Below are 17395 nucleotides of genomic sequence, written 5' to 3'. Positions count from 1 at the left end.
TGCCGGGTGCCCTGGTGGGCCGAAGTGTAGGATGAAAATGACCAAGTGGTCCCTGCCCGCCAGGAGCTCACAATCTAGAGGGGAAAGGGACAAAAGCAAAGACATGAGAAAGAAAAGAGCAAGTGCTGTAGAGAAACACAGCAGGGGGGTGTGAGGGAGGGCTGGGGGTCACTGGTAGGAGGGTCTGAAAGGCCTCACTGGGGTGACATTTGCTGGGACCAGAATGACAGGGGGGAGCCAGCCCTGCACGAGCCTGGTAGCAGTGTGTCAGGGAGAAGGTGCGACTGATGCAGAGTCTTGCAGGCAAGAGTGAGTTTGGCCGGAAGAGGTTAGAAAGGTGGCCAGTGTGGCTGGAGGGACCCTGGGAGGAGAGAACAGGAGCTGGGGTGGAAGGTAGGGCCAGGGCCTGGTGGGCTGTGTCAGTTACCTTTCCCTCTCTGACTTCATTGCCCCAACCTTGCATTTCAAAACTACAAATGTTGACTATCTCACAATTTGTGTGGATCAGCAATCAGGCACGTTTTAGCTGGGCGCCTCTGCCTCAATGAGTTTAACAGGTTGGGGCTGTGGCCTCAACTGAGGCTCGACGGGGGGAGGACTGGCCCCCAAGTTCACTCTCAGCCGTCAGGATTCAGTTTGGACTGAGAGCCTGAGTTCCCTTCTGTCTGTTGGCCTGGGCACTTCCTTGCTTCTCTCCTCGATGGGCCTCCACATTGGGCAGCCCCAAAACACCAGTATTTGATTCCTCAGTTCCAGGGATTCGACAGAGTGAGAGAGAGACACGGAGTAAGAGGAAGTGAGAGACTTTTTTAGTTAAAATCTAGACAAGACATCCCATCACCTTGGCTGTTATTATGTTCAGAAGCCAGTGACTAACCACTTAGTGGTTCCACAGGGAGGTGTATAACATGAGTGGGGCTTACTGGGTACCCCTGTGGAGGCTGTCCACCTCATAGGCCAAGATGAGGCACTTGGGTCTGATTCTACATAAAGCAGCAAACAATTGAATGGTTTTATGCCACAGGATGGCAATATCTGAATTTCCATTAGTTTCAACCCCCTCATGATGCTGACCTGAAAATGAGGCCAAGTTGGATGTGACTGTCGCAAAATCACATCCCTGGAACCCAGGCCTGTTTTTTTTTGTTTGTTTTTTTTTTCTTTTTTTTTTTTTTTTTTTTGTGAGGAGATCAGCCCTGAGCTAACATCCGCCAATCCTCCTCTTTTTTTTGCTGAGGAAGACGGCCCTGGGCTAACATCGGTGCCCATCTTCCTCCACTTTACATGGGACGCCGCCACAGCATGGCCTACCAAGCAGTGCATCGGTGCGCGCCCGGGATCCGAACCAGCGAACCCCGGGCCGCCGCAGCGGAGCGCGCGCACCCAACCGCTTGCGCCACCGGGCCAGCCCCCCAGGCCTGTTTTGAGTGGTGTTCTGTGCTGCGTGTCACCCCTCATTATTATTCTTCCATCTCTAAGTTTGGGCCTTAGGTACATGTGACACCAGCCCACAGGGGTAATAGATATTATCTCATATACACTGGGTGACGTCCCTAGGAAGTAGATTCTAGCCTGATCCCCATGGTACAGGTTTGGAGACTGGGGAGGACCTGAGAGGCACAGTGACTTTCCCAGGATGCAGAACTGGTAAGAAAAAGGAGGTCTGCATTCATCTCTGTCTCCTCAAAGCTAGGACCCTAGTGAGGTTTCCAGGGAGCTGTGGCTAGGGCTGTGTGGGCTCCTTGTGTACAGTTCAGGAGATGACATGGGGGAGGAGAGTGAGCAGCCCAGGGTCAGGGAGCAGCTCTGGGCAAGTCTGATTGAGGGAAGTGGCCCAGGTAATGGAATCTTGAAAAATGACCTCACTTCTTTGGTCATAGACCTCAACAGATCTTAGAACTCTGGTAACCAGGCACCCACAGACCCCCATCCAGCTCACTTGACTGGCGACGGTCAACAGACAAAGATGTTTAGTTGTTGTGTCCCGATTTTTGGAAGATCTGGGCTCAAAAAAGCCCAGAAAGAGAATCTTTTTTGTCATTGCCGATGTTGGCTCAGCCCTCATCCCCGATGCCTCTGGGCATCTGGCAGGAGGCAGCGAAAGGTAACAACGGGGCAGCCCAGGAAAGGCTAGTGCAGGCCAGGACACAACTGTGATCCCACCTGATCAGCCCCACACTCCTTGCCCCTCTTCGTGTGTGTGTGTGTGTGTGTGTGTGTGTGTGTGTGTGTGTGCATGTGTCTGTGTGGAGGGGGGAAGGCAGGGCATGAGGGGTGGGTCATTCCTAGGCAGGAGCTGGTAGTTAGGTGTCGGAAGCCTGGTGGGTCTGTCATGTTCATACAGGGTCATGGCTGGCAGCGTGAGAAGGTGAGCTCCTCTACTCATATGTTACCGAGCCCTAGAGGTTTCATCTCTTTCCCTCCCTGACCACAGTTCTTTGCAGGGATGCCCCTCTGTGCCTGAACTGAGGAGCAGACTTTCTCTTGGGGGTCGGCCCCAGTGGTAGAGTACAAGCAGCTGATTCCTTCTGGCCCAGCTCCCGGGCAGTCTTTGCAGAACTCCTCTCAGGAGGTCGTCGAGGAGCTGCCCAATGGTTTCGACTCCACCAACTCACTAGACAAGGGGCAGGTGCACGAGGCCACCCGCACCACCAGTGCTGCTCTGAGATGAGAGCAGGAGCAGAGGGTCTCCACACTCAGGACCTTGAGATGCCGGGCTTGGACCAGAACTAGGGCGGGACCAGGCTGTGGCTGTCCCTTTTTCAAGCTAAAGGGGATGTACATGCAGGTCACCTTACCTGGTTCGGAGCTGAGCTGCCGTGACCCTCTTTCCCTTGCCCGGTGTGAGCTTCTGGAGGCTACTGAGGCAGAGCCAGAGGGTAAGGGGGACTGCAGGCTGGGTATTCCCGGAAGGGAAGTGGGATCTTTCCTGTGTTTAGAAGGACACGTGGAAAGTCAGCTATGTGGGTGAACCTTTCCCTTTATCCCGCTGCAGCGCCAGCTGCAGAGATCCAGCCGGTGGCAGAAGCAGGGCAGTGGACAGTGGTGGAGGTAGAGCTGGCTCCAGCTCCGTCAATACCACCCCCTCTAGCGCTGGAGCCAGCGTCCCCTCCCTCAGCAGTGTTGGAGCTGGAGCAAGGGCCCACGTCGGCTCCAGCAGGAGTGGGAGCTGCTGAGCTGGAGTCACCTGGACCATCACTTCTAGTGGGAAGTCCATCTCCACATGTGGCCATTAAGGAGGGTGAGAAGAAGCCTAACCTCACGGCCTTCCCTCCTAAGCTGGTGGCGGAGCAGTTGACCGTGATGGATGCAGTGAGCAGCTGAGCTCTCAGGGCGGAGGGGCAGGCCTTCCCTCTGCCATCAGTGCCCCAGACCTGATGCGGATTCCTATGACCTGGGCCCAAATCCTGGCGCTCCCCCTTACCAACCGTACGACCTGGGCAACTTTCTGAACCCCCAAGGCTTTGCTGTCCACCTGCAGAGCGTAGAGGTGGACACTAACAGGACCTGCTGCACAAAGTGGCTGTGCCGGCTCCGTGAGGTAGAAGAGACGGAAAGCTGCGCGGAGCCTGGCCCATCAGTGGGGGAGGGGAACTCACTGTGTGCAGCCAGGTCCCTGGTGGCCCAACCGGCTGCTCAGGAGGCTCAACAGCCTCAGCATTTATTAGAGATCTGATGTGTACTTCACTACAAGGGAGACAGACAGAGCCTGTGGTTGTAGCTGCCGCAGGGGAATGTGCATCAGAATCGGAGTGGGACCAGAGCGGGCATCAGGGTGGTCGAAGATGCCCCCTTGGGATAAGCCTAGTTGAGCCACCGTCTGGAGCTTGGAGTTAGCCAGGACGGGCTGGGTGCAAATGCCCCCTCCCTTCCCTGCCAGTATTGGGTTATGGGTCATCCTGTGCTGGGTGCCCGCAGTGGACAGAGAAGAAAACCCAAGGACTCTCACAAGGCTCAGACCATATCCTGAGCTTCCTGAGCTCCAGCTCTAAACCGTGACCCCTGTGCGACACTTTGGGGGCGGTAGACACGGAGCTGGGGTGTGGCAGGGCTGGGTGACACTCCTCCTGTTCCCCAGGAGCTCTTCTGGAAAGTGGTGCCCTCTCAGTGCCTGGGCTCCACCTGGGGCAAGAGGAACCAGCCCGGCAATGAGCACCTGGCACCCACCGTCCAAGCCACCGTCGACCACTTCAGAAGGGTGGTCAGCCTCGTTGTCACCACCTGCCTCGGGGACCCGAGTATGACGGCCCAGGACAGGGCGAGGGTGGTGGAGCACTGGATCCAGGTGGCCCAGGTGTGCTGCGGGAGGCCCAGTGGAGCCCCTCTCTGGAGCCTTCTGAACCGCCTCTCCACCTTTATCAGCTCCCAGGATTGCAGTGTGTGGTCTAAGCCCCTGCACAGTCCCTAGGCCCTTCCTGCCAGGAGCCCGCTGACCTTGACTCCAGGTCCCAGTGGGAGGATGCTCACTTCCTCCCTGGCTCCTTCCCTGGGTTGAGCTAAAATCCTCCTCCCTGTGAGTGTTACTCTCTGGGTCCTAAATGTGCCCTTCTGGGGCTTCCTGAGCATCTGTCTAATCCAGGAGGAGAGATTTAAATAGAAGGGGACTGAAGCTAGAGCAAGCGGGTCTCCAGCGCCCCACCTCACAGCTCATTCTCTTCCCTTCCCCAGGAGTGCGAGATCCTGAAGAACTTCTCCTCGCTCCGTGCTGTCATCTCTGCTCTGCAGAAAACCTCCATAAGCCACCTGAAGAACACGTGGGCAGATGTTTCCCGGTGGGTAGGCCCCTCTCCATAGGAGGATCAAGGTGGATGGGGGATCACTCGTATGTCTGCCGTTGCTCCCTCAGTCACGTGGGAACTCCTGGGAGGCAGCAAATGCTGGGGACAGGACCTGGGCCTCGGTGGGGGGTCTCTAAGCCTCCCTGGGTCCTTAGTGCACCAGTTCTGCTTCAGAACTCAGTTTCCCTAAATGCCAGTGTTGAGCCACATTGGAGATTTTCAAATGTTTATGGCAACAGAAATCTACGCCCAGTTGAAACTCAAAGTGGTCAAAACAGAGGTGCTCTGTAGAGCTGGGGAATGGAGACCCCAGTTACCAACAGGAGAGCCCCTGCCCAGTCCCACGAGACCTTAGCGCTCAGAGGAGCCCAGTGAGAGCACTCCTCCAGGCAGGTTGCATCTCTTGGGTTTGCAAAGAAAAGGGATTTGCACTCAGACCCCTCACATTATCCCCCAATTTTTCCTTCCTTCTTTCCACTCCCCTCAGGGAGAGCTCAGAACAACTTAAGGAGTTCTGTAGCCATGACAAGTCCTTGAGAAGAGAATTGATGACCAAGGTAGAGTGGAGGCTGGAGGTCTGGAAAGAGAGGAGGGGCGAGGGGGAAAGGGGGACTGGGCAGGCTGTGGTTTTGATAGTTTCTCACTGGAACGTTCTCTGAAACATCCCGTCTGTCTTGTCCAGATTAACAAGCAGAGGGATCTGTTTGGTCCCCGGGCGGGTGGGGTGCCGTTTGTGGGCATGAGGCCCTGGTCCTGGGACTTGGTGGTGTTGGCTGGGCTGTTCCAGGAGGAGTTGCCGAGCTGGCACCATCAGCAGGTCTGTGGCTTCCAAGCACGTCCATCCTGCTGGATGTAGCTTCTTCCAGGCTGTTGGGTGGTTGGGGTGGGTTTAGCCCTCAGCCTAAACCTGTCCTCAAGAAGCCAGGCCCCTGCCGCTCCTTCTGTCTTCACCATGTCTCCAAGGGGAGGCCACCCTGCCTGCCCCAGGTTCGGGCATGGCAGAGGATTCCTGTGGCCCAGGTGGACAAACAGGCTGCTCAGCCTTGGTTCTGAACTTCTGGACCAGAGACAGATGTGTGTGCATTCTGGGACCGCCCCCGAACCCCTAGAGCAGTCACTGGAGCCAACCACAGGAGTCTCACCTGAGTGCCCGGTTGGCAATGACATATGCCCCAGGTGGCTTATGTGAAGCGTCTAGGCAACTGACGGATTCTTAGTGGATCTTTCTGAAAGGATGTTGGGAGCTTCATGTAAACAAGGAAGCAAAGCGTCCTGTCACCCCCTTCCTTGTTGATCGGAGGTGGCACCTTGGCGGTCCAGTTCCTGAGTGGATAAAGAAAGAGTTCATTGCAGGGGAATGTCCTGAGGGCTTCCTTGGGGAGGAGTAGGCTTTGGCACGGCCTCTGTCCCAGCCTGGGGGCCAGACACTCCATGGGACTGGGGCAGGCAAGAGCCACTCAACCGGACTCCCAAGACACCTCGTCTTCTCCATCCACAGCTCGGCCCAGGAGCATGCTTTGATAGCTCAGGGGACAGTACTGTGGTCAGTGGTGGGGCGGGGGTTAGGTGAGGACGTTGGAACAGGGCCTCTGGCTGGGAGGGGCAAGCGGCCTCTCCTCTGCGGGCCCCTGAGCAACTCACTGCCCCTGTTTGGGCCTCTGCCTCCTCATCACGGAAGTGGAGGGATGGTGATTGTGTGGTGCAGGCCTCATACGGTGGTGATGAGATAAGAGGGAGGAAAGGAATGTTGGAGCTTTCTGCCTGCTCCACACGGAGGGGTGAGGGCGAGGACAACGATGACAGTCATATGTCACTGAGTCCTCAAGAGAACCTCTGACGTAGCTGGAGTTCTCACACTTTCCAGATGAGGAAACAGGCTCGGGGAGGCCAGGCCACAGGCCCAAGCTCACACCTAGAGTGCGAGTTGGAGCTGGGTTTGTTCTAGAATCACAAGACCTTGGAGGATGGAGTGGCATTGGTACCAGTTGACTCGAGTCAGATGTCCAGGGTCGGAGGCGAGTGGTGCTGGAGAGAAATGGGGTGAGGGGAGTATGTCCCGCTGACACTGTCCTCGACCCTGGCAGGAGGGGCCCTCCACGTTTGCCCCCCAGAGATCATCCCCCAGAGAGTGCAGGAGAAGCAGCAGCAGCAGCAGCAGCAGCAGGTGAGTGTGCCTGTGGGGGAGGGGCTCTGCCCTCCCAGCTGGAGGCCTCAAATCAAGAGAGTAGGGCCCTTCCTCCTGGTGCCACAGTGCTTGAGTCCCCCAGTAGAAGTGACCAGGAAGGGGCCCTGGAAGAGCTGGTGCAGGATGGGTTGTGGGGAGGGCCAGGGACCGCACATCCTGTGATTTGCCAGAAGCCGGCCCTGGGAGGTGAGGAGGAGGAGTGTGGGTGTTCTTGCGGTGTGAAGGGAGGAGGAATTGAGGGGAGGCTGCTGAGGGTCCTAGGCTGCTCCCCGTGGGAACCCTGGGGTGGGCCAGGAGGCTGAGGGTGAGGACTTTTCAGGGGAGGGTCTGCACAGGGACACTTGAGAGCAAGGGCTCATCTCACCCGAACCCCCATGTGACAGGGTGTCGTCCCCTATCTTGGCACTTTCCTCGGTGACCTGCTGATGCTGCACCTGGCGATGGGTGATTATCTCGAGGTGGGTGAACATGGGGACCAGGCAGGGAGGACCAGGATCCTGAGCCTGGGGATGCAGGAGCCCCCGAACTGAGCTCTGAGCTCTCAGCACTTGGCATATCTCTCATGAGAGCCTCGCAGCCGCCCCTGGGAGCTGGGGCAGCAGGCCCATCTTAGGGATGAGTGAACACAGGCTCCGCCTGAGACACCCATTCTGGTTCCCCAGGCTGGGGAAGATCAGAGCTTCCTGATGGCAGAGCTGCGTGAGGTTTTATCTGAGCTGGACTCAGCCTCTAACTCCCATGCTGCCCATGGAGGGAGAGAGGAGTCGGGTCCCCCCAAGTCAGGCAGCACATAAGTGGCTGAGCAGTCCCCTCTGCCTGAGGCCTCAGCCTCCAAGTCTGTCATCAGAGAGGGTTGTGCTGCCAGGTCCCTCAGCCTCACCCCCCTGTCCTCCTCCTCTGGAGCCCAGAGCCCAGCCTAGGTCCAAGTCCTGTTTTCTCTGCATGCCCCGCCCCCTCTGGGGACCTGGCAGTCGTGCACCATGAGAAGGGGTGGACATAAGGGGCTAGTCAGGCTGGGGGGGCTCTGTCTGATGGACTCTGGCTGTCTGCCTTCCAGGGGAGTGAGATCAACCTTCAGAAAAGGACTGAGGTGAGCAGCTGTGGCACTCCCTGCAGGGGAGGGGAAGGAGGTGGAAATCAGAGACCCTCTGGGCAGAACAGTCCCTGGCTCCACCCCCTGTATCTTACATTGAGAGGAAGAGTTTGATAACAGAGAAGAGGGAGAGCCATCCAATTGGCGGGTGGGTTGAGGGGAGGATGGCATCAAGGAAAACTTCCTGGAGGAGGGGCTGATTATTCCCATTCTGAGAACAGGTAGAGCCTGGATGGGACTGGAGGGAAGGAGGGTTCCCAGGACTGGTCCCCTGCCCCACTTCTCACCCCCGACAAGGCCGCTGCAGCATCCCCCACCCAGGCCCTGTCTGCATCCTCTCCTTCCCTCTGGCCCCAGGAATACCGAGTCATGAGGGAGATGCTGCTGCTCCAGGTGGCTGCAAAGAATTACAACCTAGAGCCCGAGGAGCGATTTGGGGCCTGGTTCCAGGACATGGAGCTGCTCAATGAGAATGATAGGTGAGGCCGAGCAGGAGTTGGCTGAGGGCAGAGGTGGACCCTCCGTGTTGGCCAGTCCAGAGAGCCTGTCTCCGTGGCTCCCTGGTCAGCCCCAGGCCTTATCGTGTTGCGACCTCTGGGACACCCAGACTCCAGCTGCGGGGCAGGCTGTGGGGGGACACCTGAGGTGTGTCTCCTGGTAGGCTCACAGGTGTTTCTGTGTCCTGTAGCTACAGCCTGTCCTGCCAGCTAGGGCCCCAGGCCTAGTTGGCCAGCAGAATACTCAAGGCCAAGAAGAACCGGCTATCATCAAGGTCAGGGGTGAGTGATTGTCTGGGCCGGGGTGACTGACTCCTAGGGGTTCAGTAAAGCTTCGGGCTAAGCGTGGCCTTTGGGAGTCGGACAGCTGGCACTGGGATCCCAGCTCCACTACTGAGCAGTCCTGTGACTGGGGTGACTCTCTCCAGCTTCCTGAGACTCTGTTTCCTCCTCTGTAAAATAGGTGATACTAAATGATGGCTCATGTGACAGGGACAAATGGGGTACTGGTGGCTGACAGCACTGAGCACAGGGACTGGAGCACCCAGTGCAGTGGGGACAGGATGTGGCGCCATGGTTCTGAAGGAGGCCCCCCAAGATAACCCGACTCTTCTACTCAGCCCCCAGGCCCCAACAACGAGCCCCGTACCAGTGGCCAATCACAGCCGCATCCTCAGCAGCGAGGACACAGCTGGGACGCTTGCGATGCACCGGGCCAGCTCCTCCCACCTGATGGGTAGGGGAGCATTGCAAGCTGATTCCTGGGGCCCCGTGAAGCCCAAGAGAGCGGGGATGACCCCACCCCAGCTCCCTGACATGTCTACCCCAGCATCTAGTCACCCATTGGGGAGGGACAGTAGTTATGTGTTGTAAATAATAAATGCCATATTTGAATATTATATTAAAGTCCTGTTCCCTTTATAGCCTGGGAGTTGTGGTGTGGTTCTGTCGCTTTCTGTAGGCATGTAAGGGAGACATAGAATCTCACATTTCTCCTTGAATCAAGAACTCTTCTGGTTCATCAGCTTATTGTATGTGGGAGAAGGGAGAAGGGCCAGCCCCTTCCCTGGCCAGTGGGGACACTCCCAAGTCCCCCTAAGTCAGAGGACAAGTTCATTTCAGTATCATTCAGCTGCTCCAGGAGCAGACACGGCCCGCTGCCCGTTCTCTTGGGATTTAAAGGTTGAAGGTACTTTCATAGGCAGAGCAACAACCACTGAAATGTGGGTGTCTTTAAAACAGCACTACCCAGGACCATGTCGTGCCACAGGCAGGAGCTGCCTTTCTACATTCTGGAGGAAGAGGGAATAGTTTTTGCTTCTCTTGTGGAGGTTTCTTTTGATCACATTTTAGGAACATGTAGTTTTCTAGTTCAACCTCTGGAATTGCATCAGCTGTAAGTGGGGAAAACGATGTAAAAATATCAAAACGTTGTTATGAGAGGTTCGGGGATTCGATCGGAGATGTAAAAGACATTTTCCACTCCAAACAAATGGACTGAAGGTATATTTTATTATATAGAGGATGGTAAAGGCGATAGTCCGCAAACAGATCCCAATAGGTCAAATAATAAGAGGGAAAAAACACCAGCTCGACTGGAAAGGGAAAACATCCACTTTGGCTGAGATAGCAGCAGATCCGAATAGGTCGTATAATAAGAGGGAAAAACATCAGATCGATCGGAAAGGGAAACACCAGATCGACTGAAGGGAAATGACACAAATCAACCGGAAAGAGAAACACCAGGTTGACCGAAAAGAGAACACATCAAATCAGTTACTTCACAGTAAATCAATTACTCACAACATCCACGCCCCACTGCCGGGAGAGTCCTGTCAATCGACACGGCTGGGCAAGGATCACACATCCTGGGCAAGGCATCCCTTCCACAGGTGGAACGCTCACCAGGTCTCAGCTTCCAGCAGTTTATATAAGCAGTTACAGAGTTTACAGAGCAAGAATCTAGTGTTCCCATGCACAAAACAGTTATCAGTGGCATATGTGCACTGAGCCCCTTGGCTAACGTCCCAGCCCAGTGGTTGTGTACGTGCATTGTTTTCTTTGGTTATCGTCTTAGCCCGGCACAGATGGCCAGTCCATCCCGTGCTACGACGCTCCAAGAGCCTTGAACTGTTACAACTTGCAACTCCCTCCATGGGAGAAAGGCCAGTTCCCGGGAAAAGGCCAGTTCTCACCACACAGAAAGCAGCTTTGTATTTCTTTGTGTGCTGGTGGCTATAGGTCAATGGAGCGGCCAAACATGGCTGTACTCATGTCAAGACAAACGTGCACGGGGAGAGGACAAGGCCCGAAGAATGTCACTTGTAAATGGTCTAAAGGCAGGCAGGACTTTCCCTCCTCAGGCCCCTCTAGGGGCTCCGTGTTCACCCCTGACCTAGATTTGAATCCTCCTGGGATCCTTGTCCAGGTCTCTGACTTCCTTTTCCTGCTTGTTTTCTATCCACAGGCGAAGATTTGTGATGCAGCTTTTAAGGCTACATCTGGGCCTCCTTCCGTCATGTCTATGCTGCCTACACACTAGGCTCTCCAGCATCCCTGCACGTACTTATGTAATGCTGTTTCAGGAGGAAATGTCCTGGAGGCCCCAGCCTCTGTCAGGTACATTGTGGCCACTCTTCCCTGAGGGAGTTGATCTGGTGGATCAGGGACGGATTTTCATTTCCCAGGCTATGGGTCCCTCTATTTGGCCACAGAAAACCGCCACCCTCTCCGTTGCATGCCAAGGTGACTTCTGGGTTTGTGTGGTTCTGAAGTCCATGGTCTCTGACATTCGCCAGTTTACACATTCAGTCATGATTTTACTGACGTGTCCTAAAGGGCTAGATGGGCCTGAACCCATAGATTTTGTAGCCCCCTGGGATGGCTGTGTTATTTGCCACAGCCTTGTGCTGTGGTTATGTGTCATGAGGGCTGTGAACCTTTCCTGTTGGGAGCTTTGAAAGATGAGGCATGAGAGGGGAGGGTGTAGGCAGGTCCATTGAGGGAATGCCACCACACTGATGATCCATGGCCATGAATGGACACAGTCTTACCAATCAAAATACTGAAGTGCTTCCCATCTGGTGGTGAACAGACACTGCTCTGAGCTCACCCTGAGAACCCACCCCATGACCAGGAACTAAAGGGTTCCCACGTGGCTTTTTGAACATCACGTCTGGAAACACCCTGTAAGTCAAGGCCCAGATGAATTGCTTGGCAGTTCTGAGCTATCCTCCTCCATCAGAAAGCTGCAAGTGTCCTTCAGACACACAGCAGGCTGGACTCTGCCAGGGAGGCCTTTACAGTGCAAGCTGGTGTTGAGCATACATCCTGGTTCCCAGCAGCCCAGGCCCTTCCTGACATGGCACAGCCATCCAGGAAAGTGATTTGCTAAAGGAAAGATAAGGAAGACTATGCTTTACCTCCAAATAGAAAGAGGAGCGCCAGCTCCCATGTCTAATCAGGACGAGGAGGTAGTCAAGGGTGCCCGCAGGGTTTCTACTGCAGGACTGTGAGGCTCCTGAGAACTGATCCTGCGTGTAGCAACATTTAATAACCCTTGTGCCCAATGATATAGCAGAAGGGCGACAATTTATTGCACCTTTGGGCATCCATTTGTCAAAAGTGCACTTACAGTCATCCATAAGAGAATCACGTTTGCACAACGGTACATATCACTCAATCTTTTACTGCTTTTTTAAACTTATGTAAATTTAACTAGTGTACAAAATACACAAAAGTACTCAAACTTATTCATACCTGAATAAGGAAGAAATATAACAATCACTCCATGTTTTTGCAGGTAGTCACCCTTTCATAGCTGGTATTTATAACTACCTTCTTCCATTACCCACTTCATATTCCCTTTGCCTCAGCAAGCACCTCAGCTGGTTGTGGTTCTTTGCAAACCCTTTTCAATTTCAGTGGTAGAACCTGACCTTCATTCCTGAAGGGTCACAGCCATTCGTAGTCCTGCCTGGACTGGTTTCTTGTAGTTTTCCATTGACGTTAATCACAGGGCACGTGAGAAAACCCTAAGGACTCTCCTGTATTCCTTACCTCCATTGTGGAGCAGCAGTCCAGTTTCCTCTTGGTAATCAGGATCAATCACCGCGGCCTGCATGGAAACTCTCTTCCTTTTGCCTGTAGAGTCAGAGGCGAGAGGAGCCGTAAGGGGCTGGGTGGCAGTCTTAATTTCCAGTCCAATGAAATCAATGTGTTTTCTCCCTTTGGAATGAAGATCCCTAAACCAGTAGAGCATAAGGTCACATGAACATGAAAAAAAATTATGCTAGTGGATCATGAGGGGTAACAGTGGTAGTAGTGAACGGTGCCCCTCGCATTTCCACCCTTGATTGCTGGACTTGTGAATCTCGGCTATGGGAAAATCAGTGCTGTATAATGGACGCTGATTTAGAGCATAAGCAGCTTCCTGGGGAACACCGCCCCAAACCTGCAAGGTATTACCACCTAGGTCGTAGTACTGTAACTCCGTCTTCACACGCCTATTCTTCTCTCAAGTCAGCAGCTTCAGATGGTGGGGAACAGGAAAAGACCAGTGAATTCCATGAGCATGGGTCCATTGCTGCACTTCATTTATGGGCAGTGAGTTCCTTAATCAGAAGCCATGCTGAGTGGAATACCATGGTGGTGGATAAGGCATTCTGTGAGTCTACAGATGGTAGTTAACAGGAACGTTGTGTGAAGGGAAGGCAAATCTGTATCCAGCGTAGGTGTCTAACACACTAAGAGCAAAACACTGCCCCTTCCATGGTAGAAGAGGTGCATTGTAATCACCTGCCAGCTGGTTGCTTCCTGATCACCCTGGGGAATAGTGCCCTATCAGGGACCCTGTTTTGGTCTAGGCTCCTGGCAGATTTGGCACTCAGCAGTGGCTGTGGACATATCAACCTCGATGAGTGGAAGTCCACGATGCTAAACCCATACATAACCCCCATTCCTGCCTCTCAGCCACTTTGTTCACGGCCCCCTTGGGCCCCGATAGGAGTGGCTGGGAAGAGAAGCTGGGCAGCACCCACACAACAGGTCATCTTGTCCCCTTGACTATCAGAATCCTCCTCTGCTAAGGTCACCCTTTGGTGCGCATTCTTATAGGAAACAAAGAAATTCACCTTTTTTGCCCACTCAGAGAAGTATAGGCACATGCCTCTTCTCCACACCTCCTTGCCACCAATGTTCCTCTCACATTCCTTCCAAGCTCTTGACCAGCCAGCCAATCGTGCCTCTGTGAACTGAAATTGACTCGTTATCTCTGGCCATTTCTCCCTCCAAGCAAAATAAACCAGGTGCATTGCTTAAGTCTGGGCCCCCTGGGAGGATTGTAGCCTGTCACTTTCTTTCAGGGATGTCCCACACAGACACTGTAATGCTTCAGCTGTCCACTTTTGGGTGGCGCCTGCCTATCACATAGAACCATATATAAAGCAGACCTGAGTCTTCTCTTCCTCAGTCAACTTATTGTAGGTATTCTCCGTGAGGCCATAGATGTGGTCTGGGAGAGTGAAGGGAATGTGTCAGGGCTGGGGGTCACGGACATTGGGTACACACACTCATGTGACTTGATTGTGCCTGAGGGCCTGCTCCAGCCTGACCTCGTAGACACCACTTCATGGGACGGTGGGGTGCTGCCTCACCTAGTTCATGACGGGCATCCCAGGTCACGGGCTAAGTTGGTGGCCCATGGTTATGCATTCAGTTGTCCTAGGGCTCAGCAGCAAGCCAAAAGCTGAGCGATTGTCTTCAGTGGATAGTAGGGCTTTGCTCCAAAATCCTAAGGGTCTGTGCTGTGATTCATCTTAGGGGGCTGTTAAAGGCACCAAACAACATCTCCAAATGCCACCAACACTTCAATCACCATTGGATCTGCTGGATCACACGGCCCTAATGCCAGAGTAGCTTACATAGCAGCCTGCACCTGCCCCAGGGCCTTCTTTGCTCTGGGCTCTGTTCAAAACTAGCAGCTTTTTGGATCATGCGGTAAAAGAGCCGGAGTTGCCCACCAAAATAAGGACTATGTTGCCTCCAGAATACACAAAGGCGCGCTAGGCAGTATGCCTCTTTTCCATTTGTAGGAAGGGCCAGATGCCGCAACTTATCTTTAACCCTAAAAGTGACACCTCAAAATGCCTGACACCACTAGACTCGCAGACGTGTCACAGAGGTGAGAGGCCCCTGAGTCATTTCATTTATTTCCCACCTTCTGACATGCAAGTGTCTTCCAATAAAACAGCTGCTACTTTTGCTGACTAGGTTGAATGAGCATGATGTCAAAAATGTCACGGAACAGGGGCTGGCCTGGTGGTGGGTGGTTAAGTTCACACACTCCGCTTTGCTGGCCTGGGGTTTGCGGGTTCGGATCCTGGGTGTGGACCTACACACTGGTCATCAAGCCATGCTGTGATGGCATCCCACATATAAAATAGAGGAAGATGAGCGCAGATGTTAGCTCAGGGCCAATCTTCCTCACCAAAAAAGCTCCCAAAAAACAGAAAAGTAATGGAACAGTGTTATGCCTCATGGAAGAGAAAGGTGATCAAGGTCCCTGTAGACTAAGTTATGACATAGAGCTTGAGAGCTGCTACACCCTGAGGTGGGACATTGAAGGTTTATTGCTGGCCTTGACAGGCCAAAGCAAACTATTTCTAGTGTCTTTCCTAACAGATAAAGAGAATACCATTTACCAGATCAAAAGCTGCATACGAGGTATCAGGACTCAAGTAATGAAACTATATGTGGGAAAGCAGCTGTAGTTGTAGTCACCATCTGGTTAATTTTATGACAATCCTTCGTCCTTCTCCAAGATCCGTCTGTTTTATACACAGGCCATGAGATGACCTGAATGCAGATATAGTGGGATTCATCACCTCTGCGTCCTTCAGTCCTCGGTGGTGGTCCTAATCTCTGCAGCCCCTCCAGGAATGCGGTATTTCTCTTATTTTACTATTCTCCTAAGTAGAGGCAGTTCTAATGGGTTCCATTTGGCCTTCCCTACCGTAATTGCCCTCACTCCACCGGTCAGGGAACCAGTCTCATGATTCTGCCATTTGCTGAGTATGTCAGTTACCACTAAGCATTCTGGGACTGGGGGAAAAGCTATAGGATGGGCTCAGGGACCCACTGGACCCACTATGAGACAGATCTGGGTTAACCTACATTGATCACCTGATCCTATAAGCCCTACTCTGATTCATGGAGCACAGTGATGTTTTGGGTCTCCTGGAATTAGTGTGTCACTTCAGAGCCTGTATTCAATAATCCCTATAATTCTGATTATTTCCTTTTCCCTAATGTATAGTCACCATCACAAAAGGCTGTACATCCTTTGGGGGAAGGTTGGGAAAAGATTAACCGTTTTAATTTTAAATAGTATATCTAGATCCTTACTCAAGGGAATCAGCCTCCCCTTCACACCAGGGCTCCTGTATCTGTCAAGTGGCTCAGGGGTGGGAAATGATTGAAGGGCCATGACTGTTTCAGTGATTCAAGTTAGACTTCTGTTCACTTGATCTAGAACTATTCTTACACAGATCAAGAATTTCATCGACTGCCTTCTCTTTCCCTCTACAGACACTCAGATCAACTAGCTACCACCATAGGTTTCTGTGAGTCAAATGGATTCTCATTATTGCCTTGACTCCACTATCCATTACAGAAACCATAACCACCTTGTCTCTTGAGATTCAGTGCCTCTGCTTGGTCTCTGCTGCCCCGGGATCCAGGTGTCCTCACTGCATATCAAGATCCCAGGTCACTGGCAGCAGTTCCACTGTAATGTCTGCCCTAAAGAGGAGAGTGGCCACAGAGCTCTTCACGGACTCGGGGACTGCCCTCATGAATTTATTTCCACAGTAGTAGTGCAAGTGTGTCCTCTGGACCCTGTTGGGGTGGGTAGGCATGTCTTACATGATAAATACACTCTAACGTTCCAATCACCTAAGCCTTGGATACCTTCTTCTATAGGAGACCAAGGAAGGTCAGCCTCACTTAGTGTATTCCCGGCAACCAATGACACTGCTGGAACTCTTTGTGCCCTCTCAAGACACAGCAAAGAGTAGAGAATCTCTGCTTAGTGGGCCCATATCAATAAATTAGACCTGATCCAACTTTATGTTCCTTCCACCATTATCCAAACCCCTTAATAGCCATTTGCACACAGTTTTCCTAGATTTGTTTCTGTATACATTGGGGAAAGGATGCAGCTATTTTGGAATGTAGCACAACTCCTCATGGGTCATATTTTACACTTCAGTCTCTGGGACATGCTGGGAATTGAGGCTACTAGGTCTAGTAGCAAATGGGGCTGGTGGGTGTAGGTCCTCAGGAGAATCAGCAGTACTTGCAAGGCAGCTTCCCAAGGGAGACCATTACAGAGTCCTTAGGAAAAGCAGAATCACCCCCTCACGCAGGGCTGGGAGGGCTTCTTCGTTGGCAAAGAAGACTGTACAATCTTATAATCATTTTTATTCCCATAGAGTCGGTAGTAATATCCAACTTTCATTTCTGGTTATAATAATTTTATCCATTTTCTTTTTTGCTGGTTAGTCTAGCTAAAAGTTTGCCAATTTTATTGCTTTTTTCCTAGAAAACACTTTTGATTTGACTGATTTTCCCTCTTGTTTTCCTGTTCTTTATTTCACCCCTGCTCTTATATTTATTATAGCCCTCTTTTTGCTGATTTCAGGGTTGATTTACTCTTCATTTTCTACTCTTCAAGGTGTAAAGTTAGGTTATGGGTTTGAGATCTTTCTTCTTCTAATGTAGGCATTTACAACTATAAATTTCCCTGTGAGCGTTTCTTTTTCTGCATCCCATGAGTTTGGTA

The 17395-nt window shown here is 52.7% G+C and overlaps 1 protein-coding gene across 15 annotated transcripts in view; it reads left to right on the top strand.

Annotated features, from left to right (window-relative positions):
* The window catches only part of LOC131420889 (ral guanine nucleotide dissociation stimulator-like), a 70084-nt gene that overhangs the window by 30502 nt on the left and 22187 nt on the right, over nt 1-17395 (top strand). For 2 of the 15 annotated variants that reach the window (XM_058567252.1, XM_058567231.1), the window contains exons 3-9: nt 4079-4294; nt 4669-4772; nt 5266-5335; nt 7347-7421; nt 8021-8053; nt 8414-8535; nt 11021-11172. In XM_058567252.1, the coding sequence (XP_058423235.1) occupies nt 4241-4294; nt 4669-4772; nt 5266-5335; nt 7347-7421; nt 8021-8053; nt 8414-8535; nt 11021-11172 (610 nt within the window). In that variant the 5' untranslated portion in view covers nt 4079-4240. Of the gene's footprint in view, nt 1-4078; nt 4295-4668; nt 4773-5265; nt 5336-7346; nt 7422-8020; nt 8054-8413; nt 8536-8744; nt 8836-9173; nt 9477-11020; nt 11173-13074; nt 13451-14373; nt 14579-15395; nt 15535-16140; nt 16750-17395 lie in introns of those variants that run through there. The other 13 variants (XR_009223707.1, XR_009223708.1, XR_009223713.1 and 10 more) reach the window with 13 other exon arrangements.

The sequence above is a fragment of the Diceros bicornis genome, chromosome 2, assembly GCF_020826845.1.
Source record: "Diceros bicornis minor isolate mBicDic1 chromosome 2, mDicBic1.mat.cur, whole genome shotgun sequence".
Lineage (NCBI taxonomy): Eukaryota > Metazoa > Chordata > Mammalia > Perissodactyla > Rhinocerotidae > Diceros > Diceros bicornis.
The sequence above is the reverse complement of the archived record's forward strand: the minus strand, read 5'-3'. Positions and strand labels throughout refer to the sequence as shown.